The sequence below is a fragment of the Phyllostomus hastatus genome, unplaced genomic scaffold, assembly GCF_019186645.2.
Source record: "Phyllostomus hastatus isolate PE091 unplaced genomic scaffold, TTU_PhHast_1.1 phas_contig_948, whole genome shotgun sequence".
Classification (NCBI taxonomy): domain Eukaryota; kingdom Metazoa; phylum Chordata; class Mammalia; order Chiroptera; family Phyllostomidae; genus Phyllostomus; species Phyllostomus hastatus.
In genome coordinates, this window is record NW_025333993.1 from 106,035 (window position 1) to 125,445 (window position 19,411).

Here is a 19,411-nt window from a genome sequence, read left to right on the forward strand (position 1 = left end):
TCAGGCACTGAGCAGTGGCAGCAGCAAGCAGCCAGGTCAGCTTTGGTGAGGGAAGGCCACGATGCTGGGCCCGTGTACACATCCAAGCCTGCCACGTGGTCACTTCCCTCACGGACACTCGGAGCGAGCCCTGGACTGGTGGCAGCCAGAGCCGGCTGAACAGAGTACGTGGACAAGACATGTCTGGGTCTGGCCCCAGAGGGTCTGTCACCGTGCACCTGACCATCCAGGGCCTCTTCTGCAGCATGAGCCCGTGGGTGGGCTTCACTGGGAACACAGTGTGTGCACATGGTGTTCATGCAGGGGTCCGTCTACACACCTCTCCCAGAGCCAGGCTTCCAACCCTGTTCCTTCCAAGTTGTGGGCCAAATACTAGGAGCCTCTCCAGAATGAATGCACATCCATATACTGGCCACTTCCCACTCCAGACATAGTGGACAGCCCAGCGTGCTGCCCGAAGTTCAGCCCCCGAGAGGACCTCCCTTCCCCACGTTGGCAGGGTCACCTTCAGCGGGGCCGCAGTGCTGCCTCTGTCCGTCGGGGCAGGCGCCGGCACCGCCTGCAGGCCCACGTGTAAACCGGGCTCACGTTTTCCCTCCCACAGTTGATGGTGGTAAGAGCCAGGCCGGGGGTCCAGGCTGGGACCACTCAGGTCCCGAGGCTAACAGCCCCGTGCCGTTCCAGGCCACACTCTGGGTGTTGAACAGACAAGAAGTCCCTGGTAAAACAGATGACAACAAAGCCACTGCGTCCACAGGCATCTTTGTGCCATTGGGTCCTTCCATGGCCACCGTGAACCTGAGTCAGAAGGCCCTGATTCGGGTCCCGGCACCTTCTGATGACTTTGGAGCTGATGTCTGTTGGATAATTGTCTGAAGGAGTGCCTGCCTTTTGGGTTTCTGCTTGGAAATATCCCAGGTAAGGTGCCACAGAAGACGAGCGACAGGGTGGCTGGGCCTGGCTTTCCCGTGGCTGCTGTGCGGCCTCAGTCTCGGTGAGGCCCAGAACCTGTGGCTCTGCGGAGAAGGGTGCTCGGACAGGCCGGGTCTCAGGGCACTGTCCGGGTCTGAAAGTCCGCAAGCATTCGTCCTTGCAGAATGCCCGGCTGGTGCCCTCAACCACATTAAACAAGGATTTCCCCCGAAATGCATCAGGTAGTTTTTTACCAGGCAGTTCAGTCCTTGCAGGTGCCGGGCGCGGCGGCTCCTCGAGGCAGCCCTGCTCAGCTCGGGGTGCAGATGTCCGCAGGCATGCTGCCTGCTGCTGGGGGCCACGCTGGGGGAGCTGGCGGCAGGAGGGAGCTCGGAGGCCTCTGCACTGGAAAACAGCGTGGGCCAGCCTGCACTTGGACGCTCCGCGTTCTTGGCTGAACATTTGCTTTGTTTGAATCAATTAATCCGGCTCTCTACTCTTCCCACCCCCAACCTTGCTTTTAGAAGACCATTAATATTCATGTATAAATTAAAAATAGCACAAAAGCTGACTCCTCACTTCCTGCCCCACAGGCAGTTTTCTTCCTTGGCCCCAGCGCAGGCCCCGGGTGGCAGCTCGGTCAATGCAGCCCTGTGTGCCGGCCTGGCTGCCCCAGCCCCCCTCCCCACTCGGCCCTCAGCCCCCATTGGCCGCCTGGGCCTGCAGTGGGACTGCACAAGGGGCCCACGCCCAGAGGAAGGGATAAAAGGCTGCCCCTGCCCACCTCTCCTGCCACGCAGGACGCTGCAGCCAGGAGGTGACCACGAAGAGCCAGCGACCGAGATCACAACGTGAGGGGGGGCACCCTGCTTTTTGGGGGGAGGGGGCAGGGGACTCGGAGGGTGGGTTGGAGAGCTGGGCGGTAGTTTAAAAAGATCCTTCAGGATCATTGCAGCATTTCTAAAGTGCTACAATGGATCTTACTGCTGCGTAGGGGACACGACCGCCTTAGCCCGTGGCAGCTGGAGGGTCCCTTTGCCCGTGTTTTTTGTTACCATACATCAGAGAACCGCCGTCTGGGGCTCAGAGGTGATTGCTGACATTTCCCCAGAAGTGCCGCAAATATTGACTCTTCCCTCTTTGAAGAGGAGGGTTTTGCTTCTTCAGGACTGAGGGTGGCGGCAACCTGATGCTATGTAGCTCTATCTTACAGATACAGATTTTCTCTCTTCCTTGCGCCTGTCTTGGCCCCGGGCCAGGACTGCCTCTCACTGTTCCCGTTCCTCTCAAAGGGGGATGTCAGGGTCCTCTGGGCACCAGTCTGAACTCCCACGGGAACTGAGAGGGCTTTGCAAATAAATTATAAACGAGTCAAAGAATTCAGGGTTTATGGTGAGTTTAACTGTCATCAGTCTTATCATTTCTCAGGGGACCATCACATCATGTGTGATGTGTCCTTCTAAGAAGTAAAAGGCCAGCCCCGGCTGGCGTAGCTCAGTGGACTGAGCGCAGGCTGCGAACCAAAGGGTTGTTGGTTTGATTCCCAGTCAGGGCACATGCCTGGGTTGCAGGCCACGGCCCCCAGCAACCGCACATTGATGTTTCTCTCTGTCTCTTTCTCCCTCCCTGCCCTCTCTAAAAATAAATAAATAAAATCTTAAAAAAAAGAAGTAAAAGCCCAAAATCTCTCTTGGTTTTGACATATAGAGAGTAATGCAGGAGTAAGAGGCTAGTTGATGCAGGAATAACATTCACAGAATGAAGTGAACAGGAAACATGGATATTTCATTTCCATTTCTCTTAAAAGATAAGCTTTAAACCATCAATTGTTTCTTAGTCAAAGGGAATAATTTAACAGGAAAATTGTTTTAATTAACTTGTAGTATGGCTATGAAGACAACCACGTTTTATGGAATTTTAAAATATATGAAGAATGTTTTGTCTCCCTTCTTAAAAATCTCACTGGTCATATTTTTCCACGAAAAGTAAATAATTTTCCTTCCTCTTCCCCAAATCATCATGGACTTTGAGAAGCATCAGGATAATGTAAAAGTTTTGGGGGTTTTTGTTTCTTTTTTAAATTGAGTTTAGAGAGAGAAAAGGACAGAGACAGAAAGAAAAAGATGGAGACACTAATTTGTCGTTCTGCTTATTTACGCATTTATTGGTTGATTCTTGTTTCTACCCTGACCTGGCATCAGCCGGCACCCTCTGCACAGCGGAATGATGCTGTCACCAGCTGAGCTACCTGGCCAGGGTTGTTTTGTTTCTTTAAAAAAAAATCAATAATTGAAACTTGAGTGCAAAGGAAAAGAAAGTAGGAAATGTTAAAGATTTTAATCCATCTGAATCGCTCTATCTACATCTGATGTATCCAATGATTAGGGACTTCGGAGCAAAGCAAAGCGGACTGATAATCAACAGCACGACTCCAGCAAAGACCAGGCCAAGACAAACATCCTGAACTCTCTGTCCCTTAGGAAGGCAGAAATAAATACAATTTTAAATGTTTTACTTCAAGTTATTTTTAAGATGTGACATTCAGCATGGGAATGATTTTTCAACAATTTGATGTAATTCTTGTCTTTTTTTCTTAACTATTATAGTGCTAACATTCTTTAATAAGAATTCAAGGTCAAAAGTTGGTAAATTTCTCCTGTGTCTCAGTTTTGTGAAACAATTGAAAACTACCCTTCGTAAAATGTGCCCTAACCCCCGGGACGGGGCAGGTGTTTGTTCGGGACACAGGCCCTGGTATCGGGTGTGCGTGCAGGGGAGTGGGCCGTTTCTGACCCTGACGGCTGCACGGGAACACCTGGGAGTGAAGAAGCGACACCCCCCATTCGCCTGAGTCAGCACCTGGCGGTGGTGCCTCCTACACACCTGTTCCCATAGCGGAACCAGCTTAACTTATAACCTGAAAATACATTTTTGCTTCTGGTTCATCAATGTACTTTTCATTGATCTTCTTTTAAAAAAAATGTGGCAATTCTACCATATTTATTTTTCCAGTAAAGATTTGTATTTAAAATGAGTCAAATTTATACATTAATTCAAAAGAAAGCAAATTCCTGTTTTATGATCCTTAAAATCTTTTGGAAGGAGCTGTACTTCTCATACTAAATTTACTCTTAGTAACGTGTACGTGCTGCTGTATGAACGGGGCTCTCCCGTCTTCCAGCTGTTTATCAAGAGGGTACAAAGATAATACTGATGTTTGTACCCTCCTCTGGCTCGTCACCTTACCTCTTCCTGTTGAATCGAACAGCTTGCAGCTGCCGCTCTGCTCGCCCGTTCTGTTACTGCCTGGGAGCCCTGCCAGGGCAGAGGGTGGCCCCAGGGGGAGGCAGGGGTCAATCCCAGCACTCCCTCCTGCCCTGCCTCCATATTTTTGCTGAAGTTTCCCATTAGCCAAACCCAACCAGAGAAGCCAGAGGGCCTAGGAACTCATCAAGGTGGCAGACAGGAACAGAGAAGGGACCGGGGAAGAGCATCCGCTCTAAAAGGTGGATGAGAGAGCGGTGACAGCCCAGCAAGTTCCCAGAATGCCCTGCTCTAAGCCAGACAAGGGAGATGCCCCAAGGCTGGCCCAGCCCCCTCCTCCGGGTGGAGGTCTGCACAGGTAACATGTTAACTGTTCTGTGTAACACAAGGCAAAAAGCATGAGAAGGCCTCTCCCCTCTGTGGACCCCCAGGATGTCTGAGCTGGAGAAGGCCGTGGTGGCCCTCATTGATGTTTTCCACCAGTATTCCGGAAGGGAGGGCGACAAGCACAAGCTGAAGAAGTCCGAACTCAAGGAGCTCATCAACAACGAGCTTTCCCATTTTTTGGAGGTGAGTCCTGCTTTTTAAAACGGACTGTTTATGCGTTCTCCTCTCCACTTACAAAACCACCCGTGCACTTTCCCTTCTGAGCGGCCGGGAAGGCGATTCCAGGCCTGTTCCAGGACTCCTAGGCAGCTCCTGAGAACTTGTGTGCATCACCAAACCCGCACCACGGAGGCCAGCTTAGCTGGGCCCCGCTGTCTTCCTTTTCATTTGTTCTGTGTCTAGTAGGAGCATCAAGGAAAAAGTGCTCTCTCAAAGGCAAAAGTCCACATCCCAAATAATGCTGGCTCTTCTCTGAGAAATCTAAGGCTCCACAGCGGGGATGGCAGAACGGATGGAAAACAGACTCATGACTTTTCAGGGACCACGGTGCTATAAGATGTTAAAGATGAGCTTTTGTTTTGGAGAAAAGGGTCCCTTTAGCTTAGCTAGATGTTTCACATCCCCGATGGTGATGACGATTCTGCTCACTCAGCAGACACCTCCTGAGCACTCTTAAGTTCAATACCGGGAGACACAGGCCCGAGGACACGGCCTCTCTGCTCCTGAGGCACCCAGGCCGGCCCATCACTGAAGGGCCACAGCCTTCCTGACCAAGGGCGTGAGGGCGCTGCCCCCATTGGAGGCCTGGGGGGTAGGGGGCTTGTCAGGTGCTTCATGGAATAAGGGGCGCTGGGCAGGTTAGGACCCTAACTGAGGAAGCTGCCTGAGGCTCCTGGTGAGCTCTCCTTCCCCAAGCGGGGGCCGCTCTGGCCTGTGGTGAACGGATGCCGAGGCCTCACCCAGGACTCACTTCCCTACCCATCGGTGCCTGCCCTTGGATCAGCCACCCACCGTCTCTACTGCACGTCAGTCTTGTGCCCCCAAGGCAGTGAACTGCAGTCTACCTGGTACCTGCCCTTCCCTTAGCGCCCAGAACCGAGGTCACTGCCGTGACTAATCACACAGAGGGGAACAGGCCGGCCAACGAACCAGTGCACTAATGGGTGACCAGGAGCTAATTCCGAGGAGGATACCAGAGCACCCTGGCAGTGACAGGGAGCTGCCCTCCCAGCCGGCTGAGCCTCTCAGTGCGGGGCGAGACCCAGGCTCCAGCAGCAGGGCAGCGCCCACTGTCTGCCGGTTTCCTGGGGGCTCCCCTGTCCCACTCCCACCAAACACTCCAGTGCTGTGAGTGGCACCAGCAGAGCAAGAGAAGTGATCTGCAGGCTTGAGGTGGGGTGGGGGAGGCATCCCGTCTGATTCCGGGACTGGCTTCCCAGGCATGCATGTCCCCGTGACCGCTGCGTCGCTCACGTGTTAGTTATCCAGTCCCACCAATTCTGCCTTCTAACCTAACAGAGTCCCAGTTACTTCTGTAAAAAGGCTTGTTGTAAAGATGAAATGACACAGTGTTTTTCAAGTGCTTAACATATAGTGAAAGCTCATATAGTTAACCAGTAACTGCTATTATTATTTTAAAAGATAGAAAAAGCTTACCATGTGGTAACCCCAACTTATAAAAGATAAGCAATTCAACAGTAGTGTACCAAGGTATCATGAACATCTGTTGGCCTGGTTTTATCAGGGTAATTTTGGTTTGGAGGCAAACCTATAATGTAATTGCAGTAACACACTGCTGCCATCCACCTTTTGGCCGATGCTTTAGGTGCCCCCCCCCGCCCCCGCCGGAATCTCAGTCTTCCACGTGTTCTAGATTGCAGAAGCCACGGACGTCTTCAGGCCCACAATGCTGCTCTGGAGGCTAGTTACTCTAAACACCCCGCATTGATGCTCTTCTTTGGCGTTCATTGCCACATTTTTTGCGCCCTGAACCATGTTTGTTCCGCAGAGAACTTTGTAACCATTCACCCAGCTTCTGGGTGGGGCAGAACCATCAGGAAAAGTTCCATGACACCTAGAAAGCAACTCGAGTGGCAGAAAGAACACACAGGGTTAACAAATTTAGGGCATGCTCCCAAGAGCTACTTCAGCAAACGAACAAACAAACAAACCATTTTCAAACCACAAAAGTCTATGGAAGCCCTCACTTTAGGGACTTCCACACATAGAAACTGAAAAATGTAGGGGGGGGCAAAAGTTCATTTTTTCTTTCAAGACATTTGCCTATAACACTCTCCGGAGGCTGACTGAGATGCTATTCTTGTTTTCCGGGTGTTTTGTTTAAAGTGTAGTGCTGACAACTGCAGGTTTTCAGATCTCGGTGCTCCATTCAGTCTTTACAAGCAGCTAAAGTAAGGTAGAGAAAGCACAGATCCCCCACCAACAGTCCCCGCCCGGGTCACAGCAGGTCTTTCTGGTATTTGGTATTTTACACCTTAGGTGATTCCTGATACAGATTTTTAAAACCAACCAACTTTGAATCGTGTTTTGATGGCCTTAAATTTCATTTAAAAACAAGCTGCGTGACTGATCTCTCTTAGGAAATCAAAGAGCAGGAGGCTGTGGACAAAGTCATGGAGACGCTGGACAACGACGGAGATGGCGAATGTGACTTCCAGGAATTTGTGGCCTTCATTGCCATGGTTACCACTGCCTGCCATGAGTTCTTTGAACACGAATGAACTAGAGAAAGCAGTCAAGCTGTTCCTGTAACAGAGGCGAAGGTCACACAAGGAAGCAGAGAGAAAGGGCTTGCAGGCTAGTAGGAGCTGAGCTTTCTGGCCCTGTTGTAGCAATTAGGAAGCTTGATTTACTTTGTGAATGAAAAATTGAAAACCTCTTTCCAAGGGCTGTCTTTACCGGTCCCTATCATCACTTCCGCTATGTTAGGCATAACGTGCTAGCTGACCGGTCCCAGGGACTCCTGGCAATACCACGTAGGAAAGTCAGTTCTCAGCCACAAAGCCTGTACTATACTGGCTGTTACGGCTGCTCAGAATCCCAACCTGGAAAAAGCAAAACTGACTACCAAAAAAAGATCGGGTATTTGTGGTTTCCTTAAGTCTCCACTACATGTGAAACTACAAAGCTCTGTCCACCCTTCGAAAAGGCTGCCGTTTCTTTAATTCGTTCATCATCAGTGCAAGTGGAACCTAGCGTAGCTGGATGGAGTGACAATGCTGGCCCACTAGCCTGTAGAGCCTGGCTCATTTAGATCCCTTTTGCTACAGTGAGCTGTAATTACTCAGTAGATATTTAATGCTAACCGTTCCAAATGGAAAAATGTCTCATAAGCCAGCCAGTACTGAGACTAATCAAAACGGAGAATCAAGGCTCTACATATTCCACATTCGGTGGAATTGCGATGGGCTCACGTTGTGATGGATCTGTGGGACATGTGTGTGTTTTGCAGGAGGATGGTGGGGTTCAGGACCAAGGTTTCAGATGAGCCTCTCTGGAGACAAGTGCACTGCAAGTAGCTTCGTCTCTTCCGTCTCCTTCCCTGTCTGTGAGAGGATGGGTCACTGCTGATGTGTCTGGTCTGTTGGCGAATGTCGTTCCTGACTTGTTTGTGCTGCTCGTAAAGTCGGTGTATTTGGAAAGCTGAACTGTTATGTTTTTGCATCCACGGATTCAAATAAATCAAGTCTCAATTAATCAACTTACTAATATTAAAAATCACTTCCAGGAAAATGCAGATTAATCTTACCCACCTCTTTTTCTGTTTTATTGAAGGACACAGCTTCATTAAAACGCTGATCGCTTGTATTTGCATTAAATAAAAGTACTGTGACAAGTCTCCGTAGCCGTTAAACGCGAAATAAAAGTGAAATACGTACCTGCAAAACTGGGAAAAGGAGTCAAGTGCAGGGGGCCCGGCTTTCCTCAATGCTGCAGTTGCCAGGGCGGGTGCGAAGGTCGGGGGGAGGGGAACGTTTGGATGAGGGCCGGGCACGGAGGGACTGGACGGGAGGAGAAGCCTGTTGGGTACGGAGCAGAGTGGGAGCGCGGAGGGGCGGGGCGGGGAGCGCGGAGGGGCGGGGCGGGGGCGCGGAGGGGCGGGGCGGGATGAGAAGCGCGTAGTGGACGGAGCGGGGCGGGGCAGGGGAGGGGTGGAGCGTGGAGTAGCGGACCCGGGAAGAAAGCGCGGTGTAGGACGACATTCCCTGCGCTTTTTCCGCCCGCCCGCTCAGGTCAGGAACTTCCGGTCCGGTTGGCGTCCTGAAACCTTCCCTGGACCAATAGCCATGCAGGGAAGTCGCTATTGGTCCCAGCGGATTCGTGACGGTAACGGACGGGCCAGGACCTCGGTCCGCAGTGAACTAAGCTCTCCGGGATCCGCTCCGCTGCAGGCTCGGCCCCGCCCCACTCAGGCTCCGGCCCCGCGTTGTTCCTGCGGGACATATGGGGGCGTTGTCACTGCTCTCTAGCGAGCTGGTCTCACGTTATCAGTGGCCCCTTTTGGACGCTGGATCCTGGCCTCAGACTCAACAGAGAAGGCTGGGTGGTGGTTGTCATTTCAGAAGACCGCCCCCGCCCCCCTGTGGAATGTGGCTGGGCTGGGCGAGCTGCCCCTCCGGGAAAACTCTAGCTCCGCGTTCCCGCGCGGGGCTGATCTGTCCCTTAGGGCCCCCCAGACAGCCTCTGGCTCAACAGGTGCAGCAGCACAGCACCCTAGGGGAAATGCAAACCCTGCGGGGGAGGAGCCCCTCGCGCCTGTTCCTGGGGAGATGCCTACCGCGGTGTGCACGGGACGCAGCCAGGGGTGTGCTGGGCGGGGGCACAGCAGGGAGTGGGGACCCCCAAAGCTGGGGCAGCTGAGGGTAAAGGGCCAAAGGAGCTCGGCCTAACCACTAGGGCAGGGGTTGCTCCAGGGCTTTCCAGCAGGAGGGCGGGAGCGGAGACGGCATCTCTGGAGGATGAGGGTCAGGGGTGGAGAGATGCGAGCCAGTTTGGGAGCTGTTCAGGAGGACTCCAGTGTGAGTAGACCTCCGGGGCCACCATCCGGCGCTTCACACCCTCGGGAGAGACGCTGTTCCTCAGCACTGCACAGCCACCCTCAGAGAGTCCTGGGGGCTTCCTTGCACCGACTACGGAACTATGGTGAGCTCCAGGTTGTAACACGTCCATCCTCCTCCTCTGACCTGCCCTCAACTGAGAGGGACCTGCTCCTACCGAGAGGTACTGTCCAGTTCCATGAACGAGTGGTGATGGTCCCCACATGGCCTGCTGGGTGCTGCCTCAGGCATCCCCAGGGAGAATCAGGTCCCTGCAAAGGAGACTGCGTTTTAAATGACCTCTGTCATCCCAGGCTGTGTTTTCCCTCATGACCCAGATCAGCCACACCGAATTCTGTGCCCCATCTGTTCATGAGTTTATTCCACAACACTGGACCACAGTGGCCCAAAGGATGACCCTGACCGCAGCATCGTGGCTCTCGGGGCAGAGACTGAAGCAGAGCAGAGGATCCCATTTGATGGCCCAGCACTTACAACTGCTGTTGAAGGCTCTGGAGCCTGCAGGGACCACCACCCTCAACCACAGTGGACCGCCGCAGCATTCACTGTTGTCCCTGCCCCAAGTCTGGGCAACACAACTGACAGACTTTCCTGCCACTGAGAGGAAGAAACTTCATCTCATGTCCGTGGGAGGGGAACCCTTGGCCTCAGGTTCCCACACATTGATTCCCTACGCCCCATCCTTGCCTCCCTGAAGACCTCCGAATGCTTGAGCCCTGGGCCATTCTCCCTCCTCCCTGGCCTTTTCCCGCTGGGTCGGGGGGGTGGGGTTGGGGTTGGACAGGTCTGGGCTCCCCCTGCCCTCCTCACTTTCTCTGGCCCTGGGGTCAGCACCAGGGGCCTCTGCCAGCTGACTCTCACCCACCATTCTAGATCCTCTCCCTGCCATTGGCCCTGTTCCAAGCAGACCCTGTTTTACACAGCCACCAAGGGAAGTTAGCTTTCCGTTGCCCTGGGGCCCTACTCTGGATGTCTCCCTTGCAGGTGGTTTGAATCCACAGCATGGCACCCCATGGAGTTCCGTGAGTCTGGGAGCTTCTCCCTGCAGCTCCACTCTGCAAGGCCCCATCCGAGTCTCCAAGGCAAAAGGGGCCCTTCTGCCCTCACACACCAGCTGAGGCCCTGGACACTGTTTGCAGCCTCTTCCTGGGAAACTCTAGGAATGCCCCCCTCTCTGTCCCATGAAGCTCCTGGGTTTGACTGCTGTTATTTCAGGGTTTTTCTTTTTATTTCTAGTTCAAATTTATCACATTTATTCAAATTCAATGAAAGGCAGTTTTGGTGAACATTAAAGATTAAATTTCGGGGCTTAGATGACAATTATAATCTTACATGAGCCTCAGTAGCCTGTTTACATGTGCAATTTCTTATTGTTTGCATAGTGTTGCGATTTTCTTGATCAGAATGTTCAAATCTGGAGATTCCATCCCTCTCTGCTCCGGACACAGCTTGGGTTCCTGTCACTGCAGATAGATCTGGCCAGATGAGAACCTGGCACAGCCTCCTTTCCCTGCGTTTGCTGAGAAAAGGACTGGCCTCTTCCTATGAATGTGAAAAATAAACATCATTCAAGCAGGTTGGCAGGAAGGAGGCTAAGCAGGATGGTTTGGGTGCAGGCTGGACATGAGAAGAGCCCGGGCTGAGGCTGGCAACCTCCTCAAGAACAGACCCTGGTGTCCCCAGGCTCTCTTGAAAACACCGTCCCACCACCACCACCACCCCTGCCCTCGAATTTAGCATGCAGGTCCCTGGGAACCTTCCATCCTGTGAGGGCTGCTCCTGAAACTTTCCCCTGTGAGGGGCTGGGAGTCGACACTGGGGAGGGAATGCTGGGTCACATGGGCTCCACAGCTCCTTCCACACAAAGCTCTAGTGGGGGCCTGTTGAATATCCTAGGCGCCAGGCCTCCCAGATCTGGGATGGGGCTGTGTCTGGCCACGGTGATTCTGATCCTCAGGGAAGTTAAGAAACATCAGGTTGGTGAGGCAGCACTGTCGGGCGTCCGACCTTTTGGTGTCTCTGGGCCACACATTAAATGCACAAACACAAACGAAAACTGATGGACAAAAAAAAAAAGGTTTTAAGTAAATTCACAACTTTGTGTTGGGTTGCATTCATCGCCATCCTGGGCCGCACGTGGCCTGCGGGCTGGACACCCCTGGGTGGTCCTTCCAGAAGAACTGTGTCTGTCCTGCCTGTAGGGTAGCCTCTCACTCAAGATTACACTGTGTGCAAGGCAGTGGGCAGGGGAGACCTCCCCATCCCCAACACCTGAGGACTCCTGAGCAGGGACATCACCATCCTTGGCCAGGCCCCTCCTGACTACAGCTTCCTTGGTCAGGGACAGGGTGGAGGCTATGCCCTAAGGGCATACCTTTGGGCACCCCATATCCCCTTCCTCCTGGTGGGCACACCTTGTATGATGGACCCCCTCCCTAAATATTCCTGATCTTGGGAAGAAAGCATCCAGTCTTTCACCATTCAGTATGATGTTAGCTGTGGGTTCATTGGAGAAATCCTTTATCAGGTGAAGTAACTTCCCTTCTATCCCTAGAGCACTGTTTTATCTAAAGCTTTTTCTGCACTTATTGAGGGTGATCATGTGTGTGTGTTTAAATTTTATTGATGTGGTATATCATCTTAATTCTCAGATCTTAAACCAACCTTGCTTTCATTGGATAAAGCCCATTTGTATGTTGTAGATTTGGTTCGATAGTAGTTTCTGAGGATTTTTGTATCCATACTCCTACAAGCTATCAGTGTGTAGTGTTCTATGCTTATCTTCGTCTGGTTTCGGTATAAGGTAACATCGACCTCATTAAACGAGTGTTCCCTCTCCTATTTTTAGGAAGGGTTTGTGAAGAATTGGTATTGTCTTTAAATGTTTTGTCCAATTCAGGAGTGAAGTCACCTGGATGGGTGGGTTTTGATTATCCAGTATCTGCACTTGCTGTAGGTCTATTTGGATCATTCGTTTCTTCTGGAGTCGGGCTTTCTAGTCTTTCTAGAAATTCTTCCATTTCATCCGCCTTATCTAATTTATGGGCATGCAGTTATTCACAGTATTCCTTTATAATGTTTTTGTTTTTATTTTTACAGTTGGTAGTAATGTTCCTTCATTCTGAGTCTAGTAATTGAGTCTTTTTTTTTTCTTGGTCAACCTAGCAAACAAGTTTTGTCAGTTTTGTTGATCTTTCCGAAGGACAAGTTTTTGGTTTCATTCATTTTCTCTATTGGTTTTCTATTATCTAGTTCGCTGAGTTCACTCTTTTTATTATTTTCTTGCTTTTGCTTGTTTTAGGCTTAGTTTGCTCTTCGTTTTCTAGTCTCTTGAGGTGGAAAAGTTAGGTTATTGACTTGAAATCTTTCTTAATATAGGCACACATTTCATAAGGTTTTTTATGTTGTCTTCACTTTGAAAAATTTTTGTTTTACTTTTCCACTACCATTTGGTCCCCTTAGATCCCCTCCCCCACAGTCGCCACCCTGTTGTCCATGATGAGTCCTTTTCTCCTCGGTCCCTCCTTTTCACTCAGCTCCAAGTGTGTTATGGTCTCCCTTTTGAGTTCTTAATTCATTGGCTATTTGGGAACATGTTGCTCAATTCCCACACATTTCTTAGTTTCTCATATTTTTTGCTGGTTCCTAATTTTATTCTACTGTGGCGAAGAATGTTCTTTGTATTGTTTTTATAAAATCCATTCAGGTTTCATTGCTTAGCATGTGGTCTAGCCTAGAAAATGTCCCATGGGTACTTGATAAAAATGGGTGTTACACTGTTTGGGGTGCATTGTTTTACAGATGTCTGCTACGTCTACTTGGTTTATAGTGTTGTTTAGGTTCTCTTATTTCCGTATTGATTTCCTGCCAAGTTTTTTTTTAATTTTGATTTTCAATTACAGTTTACCTTTAATATTATTGTGTATTAGTTTCAGATGTGCTTCTGCCTGGCGATTCTACCCATTACAGACAGTGGGACACTGAAGTCTCCAATTCACATCCCCTTCATTTCGGTCAGGTTTTGCTGCATTTTGGTGTTCTATAGTTAGATATGTACATATGGTTATTAGGTCATCCTGATAGATTGCTCCTTCTATCATTATAAAATGTGCATATAGTTTGGTCTTTCATATACATAGTCTGATAATCTTTGCCTTTTGAATGAGTTACTAAGCCACTCACATGTAATGTTACCACTGATACAGCTCAACTAACCTCTGCCATTTCCGTTCCCTGTGCCTCACGTCTCTGTGCCCCTCGTACTCCTTCACCACGGTCTCTGGCAGTAGGTGAACGTTTTCTAACAAAGCATTTAGATTTCTTGAATGTTATTTTCTGAGCTGTTTTTTAGCAGCTGTTTTAGGGCTCACTACATATATCTTATCAGAATCAGATGTACTAGTTTAATTCCAGTGAAATAGAAATGTTATTCCTACATACCTCTATTCCATTTTCCTCCTTTTTATGGTATGATTATGCATATTGCATCTACTGTTACAAACCCAATGGTATGTTTGTTATTATTGCTTTACAACCTGTAAATTAGCTCAATACAATTTTGCTCTCACCTTCTTTTGTGCTGTTATTGGCAAAAATATTCCACACACATTCCTGTACGTATACAACCAATAATATGTAACTCAGTTAAGGCAAAAAAATGCATTCATATAGTCTTTTAATTACCTTTATCTTTACCAGTGCTGTTTGTGCTTTAATGTGAATTCAAGCAACCATCTGAGGTCAGCTGCTTTCAGCCTGCAGGACTTCAGTATTTCTGGTAATGCAGATCAGCTGGCAACACATTCACTGTCTTCTCCTAGAAATATATCATGCCTCCACTTTTTGAAACATAGCATCGCTGAATATACACTTCTTTGTTCAAAGTACTTTTAAGTGTTTTGAATGTGTTATCCCGCTGGCTTCTGGCTCCCATCATTGCTGCTAAGAATTCAGCTGTCCATTTATTGGCGTTTCCTTGCTAGTGACACATTGTTTCTCTCTTGTGAGACACAGGCATCTCTGAGTGACACCCCTGCTTTGTGAGCCGAGCACTCCTAATGTGCTGCGGGGGGGCAGTAGCCAGAGGTCTTTTCAATTTGCATCTCCTGGCATGGAACCACCAACTCAGAGAGCTGGGCAAGGGCAGCCAGCGCCCCTGTATTCTCGGTGGCATTTTATCCAGGACGCAGAGGCTGCATTCCATGGCTGGAGGCTGGATGGAAGAGGGCTCCGGGAGACCCATCTTGGTTGAAATAACAGACTCTTGCCTTTTTTCCTGCACTTCCATGCATAGATGCTTTTTTATATTTGCTGTATGCCCTTAGGACCATTTCCAAAAGGTTTAAGTGGTTGGTTTTTCTAACAGTAATTTTCACCGGTTTTACTGGCTAGCATGCCCAGAGCTTTCAGTCTGTCACGATCTTCCCCTACTTTTCAATATGAACGTAAATGCTGAACATTGCTCGTCACTGAACTTGTGCTCCACTCCTTCGGTGTGCAACAGCAGCTTCTGGATGGCCTGCCTCCCCCTGCTCTCCGCCTGGAGCCGCGGCAGCGTTGGGGCACACACCTGGAGGTCCAGCTCACTGCTGCCGGGACTGGCAGTGGGCGGCAGTGCACCTGAGCACCCTCTCCCCATCAAAGCTGCATCTGGTCCCTCATGGTTCCTTTTCCGTTTCTGCTTTGAAGTGGTGTCTGTAATGACCCGTCGTGACATTGGGCCCTTTCAGTCACTGGGAGTCTGGGTGATCAGGTACCCTATACTTAGCTGGCACTTGGAACGAATGACAACCTCTCAGTTTCTCACTGTCCACTGCCCTTGGACAACGCCACAGGGTCTTTCCTGAACAACTCACAGGCTCGTGCAAATAGGGTCCCTCTTCAATTCCGAAAGGCAGAGCTGGGCGCAGGGAAGCTGGGGCAGCGAGCACCCAAGCCTTCGAACCTGGCGTGAGGTCTGACCCACCCGCTCTACCTGTAGGAGCGCGGGGAGCGGAGGGGCCCACACGCCAGCGAGCAGGACCGCTGCAGCACTGTCGGGAGAGCTCGGTGGGCAACAGCCACTGAGGGCAAGCTCCCTGCAGTCACGGCATGCCTGCGTGATACACTCATTACAACATGTAAAAGAGTATATGTAACAGAGTTAAAAGTCTGTCATTTATTAAGTACAAAAGCTGATTATAAAAGTATATGAGCCTAATTTTGTAAAAAATTTTAAAAGGAAAAATAAATCCTTGGAAGGATTTATGTCAAACATTAACGCTATTATATTACTCAGAGGTAGGATTATAGATTTTCTTCTTTACACTTTTATGTGCTTTGTAGGTTGTATGCTGTAAACATAAATACTTCTATATTCAGAAAAACGGAATGAATAATAAAATACATCCTATTTGGGATAATTTTAAAAACCTTTTCACACATTTCAAAATGCAAAATTACAAAGTCAATAACTTTTATTAACATAGTGTTATAAAAAATTTTAGTGTGATATACAGAATTCCCAGAGAGTAACTTTAAAACATTTTAATGTGCTTCTTTAAGTCTTAATTTACAAGACAACTTGTCTTACTGCCACTGACCTTTCAATACAAAAGTTTTACAGTATCTGCTACAAAACTACAACACTGAGATTAGGGTTAGGTAGTTGTTTCCCCTGCCGGCCATTCTAAGGAATATCCACTACCTGTGTGTCGAACAATAAATTACACAGATTATGTACATAATTACAGTAGGTTAGTACAATTCCAGTATGCTGCAACATACTCGCTGCAGTCCACCACCGCAGGCAAACCGAGCTACAACGCACCTGCTACTCGTAGCCAGGTAAGAGTAGGACGCGACAGCCGGCCTGGTTAGCCAGACCTACTTGGTGGAGGGTTGAAGATGGTGAGGAATTAAAAACAGCTTTGTTAGGCACTGATTCAGGCTATTTCCAGAAACACCTGGTCGTTTCTATGAGGCATGCATGATTCCTACTTTCCCGTCCTCAGTTCCCCCGAAACCCAACAACCTCGTAACATACTCTTTATTAGCTATATAAAAATATTCTTAGATTTGAGCTTCACTTGAGATTCTTAGAAATTTTTAAAGGATTTTACATTCTCTTTCACTTAGGTTTACTGTAACGTTTGATCACTCAGTTCAGTGGTAACTGAGTGAGGTCCGGCCGAGTTTTACAGGCCTACGACTCAGAGGGGAGAGCCAGGGCGAGGGGAGCACGCCCACCTACCGCGGCTCTCTACACAGCTCGACGGCGCTGCAGACGGCACTGAGGACGTGGAAACCCCGGACACCGGCACCGGCGCTCCAAAGCCCGCCGGTTCAGAATGGACGTACTTCAGCCCTCTTCCATGCGTGGAGAAGAATGTATTTTGTGATGTTATGAAAACAAGCGATTGACTAAACAGCTGTAAGTTACAAACCCAGGAAAGGGGTTAAAACTAAATGCTGGTTTCTCTCTCCGAGACAGGGCATCTGCACCGGCCTGGGCAGCCCCACAGGCACTCACAGCCCGTCAGGGACGACGTGTGCAGACCATCAGGCATGCCAGCATCAGCACAGAAACTGGAAGAGGGAGGCACAGTATGCGACTCGAGAGCCTGGTCTGGGGTCCGAGAGGCAGACAGGACCCGCCGCCCTTCGCATCAGCCGTTTGGGGCTCCGTTCCTCCCCATGAAACGGAAGTGAGTCAGCTGTGCTGGGGCCTCCGGTTCTTTCTAGCTTGATTAAGTTTCTGTGTACAAACTTGTCGTTTGAAGTGGGAATAAATAATTGGATTTTTTAAGTCAAGAACTACATTTTCAGTCTACAAAGTGCACACCTGCAGTCCAGCAGAGAACGAACGGCACTCCTGCCGTTTACTGTAACATAACATCAGCTCCTCGTGGTGCCCACGCTTCCAGGCGGCCTTTCGCTTCCCGTTCCCGTCACCCCATCTGTGAAAGCACTGACGTTTCTGTTTTTGTAAATGTCCTCGAAGATTAGTAAATTTCTTCAAATAATTTAGAAGTGGCTTCTCAAATAAGATTCGGGGAACTCAAGATGAGTCTGGTGAGCAGGGCGAGGGGCGCAGCACTGCGGGAAGACTGCAGCCTCCGTCTTGGCGGCTGCACGCACACAGCAGTGGCCTCACGCGCTCCAGTGCCTTCCCGTGGCCGCAGTGCCCGGAAGCCTGGGCCGCCCGGTCAGAACCCCGGCGCCGGTGAGCAGCGCTCACATGTTGTAGGCGACATAGATCGGGTCCAGCTGATCAGCCAGGAAGCCGTCGCGCAGGTGCATGCGTTGCTTCTCGCCCCGAGAGTTGATGGGAATCACGCCTGGGTCGACGATGACCACCACGCCCACAACAAGGTGGTGCTCCTCCAACACCACGTTGGTCACCAGAGGCACCAGGTCCAGGGCATCCTGCTCCAGCCCGTCCAGCTCCACCACCACGACCAGCAGGTTGGTCCAGGTGAACACGGCGCTGCAGGGGGAAGACAGACAGCGTCACAGGGTGTGGATAGCAGCTTCTGGGGGCCACAGAGACACGGGAAAGAGTGCCCAGCGGAGAGGGTGAAGAGACAAGTGTAAATTCACCGACACTGCGCTGCTGCTGAACCTCGGCCAGAATTGAAAAGCTAGGACTACGTACTCTAACTAAAGTTCTTGCTAAGTCAAGAGCATTCGTTATTTGATGTTGAAAGTTGAACCTGTCCCAGTGCAAGCTCCCCACTAAGTGAAGAAATTATGAGTCACATCCATTTAAATGAGAAAATTCACATTCAATGCAGAAATACTTCAGGACAGCTGTGGAGAGCTCACACTTTACCTGTGCATTCGGGGACAGATTCTTGGTTTAAAACTAATGAGAAAAAGAGGAAAAACCAAGCAAACCCAAAGGGCCACCAGGGGTCTCCCGTGCATGTTTCCCAGAGCAAGTCTGGCGAGGCCCAGGGCCAGCTCCCAGCTCCTGGAGAGGCGGGCTTTGCCAGTGTGTGCCTGGCAGACAAGTCTGCTGGAACCAGGGTGGCCAGGAAGATGGCCTGCCGCCCCACCCCTGCCCCAGGGGGTGGCGCTGGTCAGGACCCTCCTCCTCTGGGCCCTTACCACTCGGCGATGCTCCGGTGTGCTCGGATCACCGACGTCTCGATGTCGATGGGGTGGTACCGCATGCCTCTCAGCTCCAGCGTTTCATCCAGGGACCCAACCACGTACAGTGCGTCGTGCCGCTCTGTGAAGGGCACAGTTTGCACACTGCGGAGGGGCACAGCGCCATCTGGGCACCCTCCATGCGTTTCTGTCAGCCTGAGCTGGGCTCTCTGGGACAGGGAGCCGGCTACTCCCACATCACCTGAAAACTGAGCCTCCTGCCAGCTGAGACGTGCAGCAGGCCCCAATGAGGGTGCCGACTATCCCCTCGATTCAGAACACTCACATCAACGTGTGAACAGATGTTTTAAAATAACACTTTCTCTTTCTGTAAACGAAACGACACCTACAGGGGCTACCAAAAGTTGAGGCTTCATCTGGCTGGCCTCTTGGAGCCCAAGGACTCTGCCACTTGGAGGAGTCATGTGTGGGGAGGGCGCCACACATGACTGGTGAGATACGCAGGGAGCTCTGCCTAGGGAGGACCTGACAACCTCATCACCGTCACCCCCACATCCTCAACAGAGGCCAAGGGCCCAGGGAAAGTGGGGGACAGTCACAGAGGCAAACAGTGATTTTCAGAGACAACTGCTGCCAGAGCGTGCCCTTCGTCCACACCCGCAGGTGCAAGCTCCCCC

General features: G+C 50.4%; 2 protein-coding genes and 1 long non-coding RNA gene across 8 annotated transcripts in view; 1 reads left to right on the forward strand and 2 right to left on the reverse strand.

Moving 5' to 3' along the window:
- The first annotated feature begins 1,607 nt into the window (after positions 1 to 1,607).
- S100B (S100 calcium binding protein B) lies at positions 1,608 to 8,422 on the forward strand. Of its 2 annotated transcripts, none has more exons than XM_045852637.1 (3): positions 1,608 to 1,763; positions 4,608 to 4,746; positions 7,164 to 8,422. In XM_045852637.1, the coding sequence occupies exons 2-3, from the start codon at positions 4,609 to 4,611 to the stop codon at positions 7,302 to 7,304; spliced, it is 279 nt and encodes a 92-aa protein (XP_045708593.1). In that variant the 5' UTR covers positions 1,608 to 1,763; position 4,608; the 3' UTR covers positions 7,305 to 8,422. The 2 variants fall into 2 exon arrangements, with proteins under 2 accessions (XP_045708593.1, XP_045708595.1); XM_045852639.1 differs by having other exon boundaries at positions 1,694 to 1,763; positions 4,566 to 4,746.
- LOC123828070 lies at positions 6,173 to 8,639 on the reverse strand. The gene is made up of 2 exons (XR_006787413.1): positions 8,463 to 8,639; positions 6,173 to 6,637 (listed from the first exon to the last, which is right to left on the reverse strand). It is a non-coding gene; the product is annotated as an uncharacterized LOC123828070 (long non-coding RNA).
- Positions 8,640 to 15,775: 7,136 nt separating this feature from the next.
- The window catches only part of DIP2A (disco interacting protein 2 homolog A), a 104,217-nt gene continuing 100,581 nt past the window's right edge, over positions 15,776 to 19,411 (reverse strand). For all 5 annotated transcript variants that reach the window (XM_045852466.1, XM_045852467.1, XM_045852465.1 and 2 more), the window contains 2 exons: positions 18,732 to 18,855; positions 15,776 to 18,108 (listed from right to left, as the gene is read on the reverse strand). In XM_045852466.1, coding sequence (XP_045708422.1) covers positions 17,856 to 18,108; positions 18,732 to 18,855 — 377 coding nt within the window. In that variant the 3' untranslated portion in view covers positions 15,776 to 17,855. The remainder of the gene's footprint in view (positions 18,109 to 18,731; positions 18,856 to 19,411) is intronic.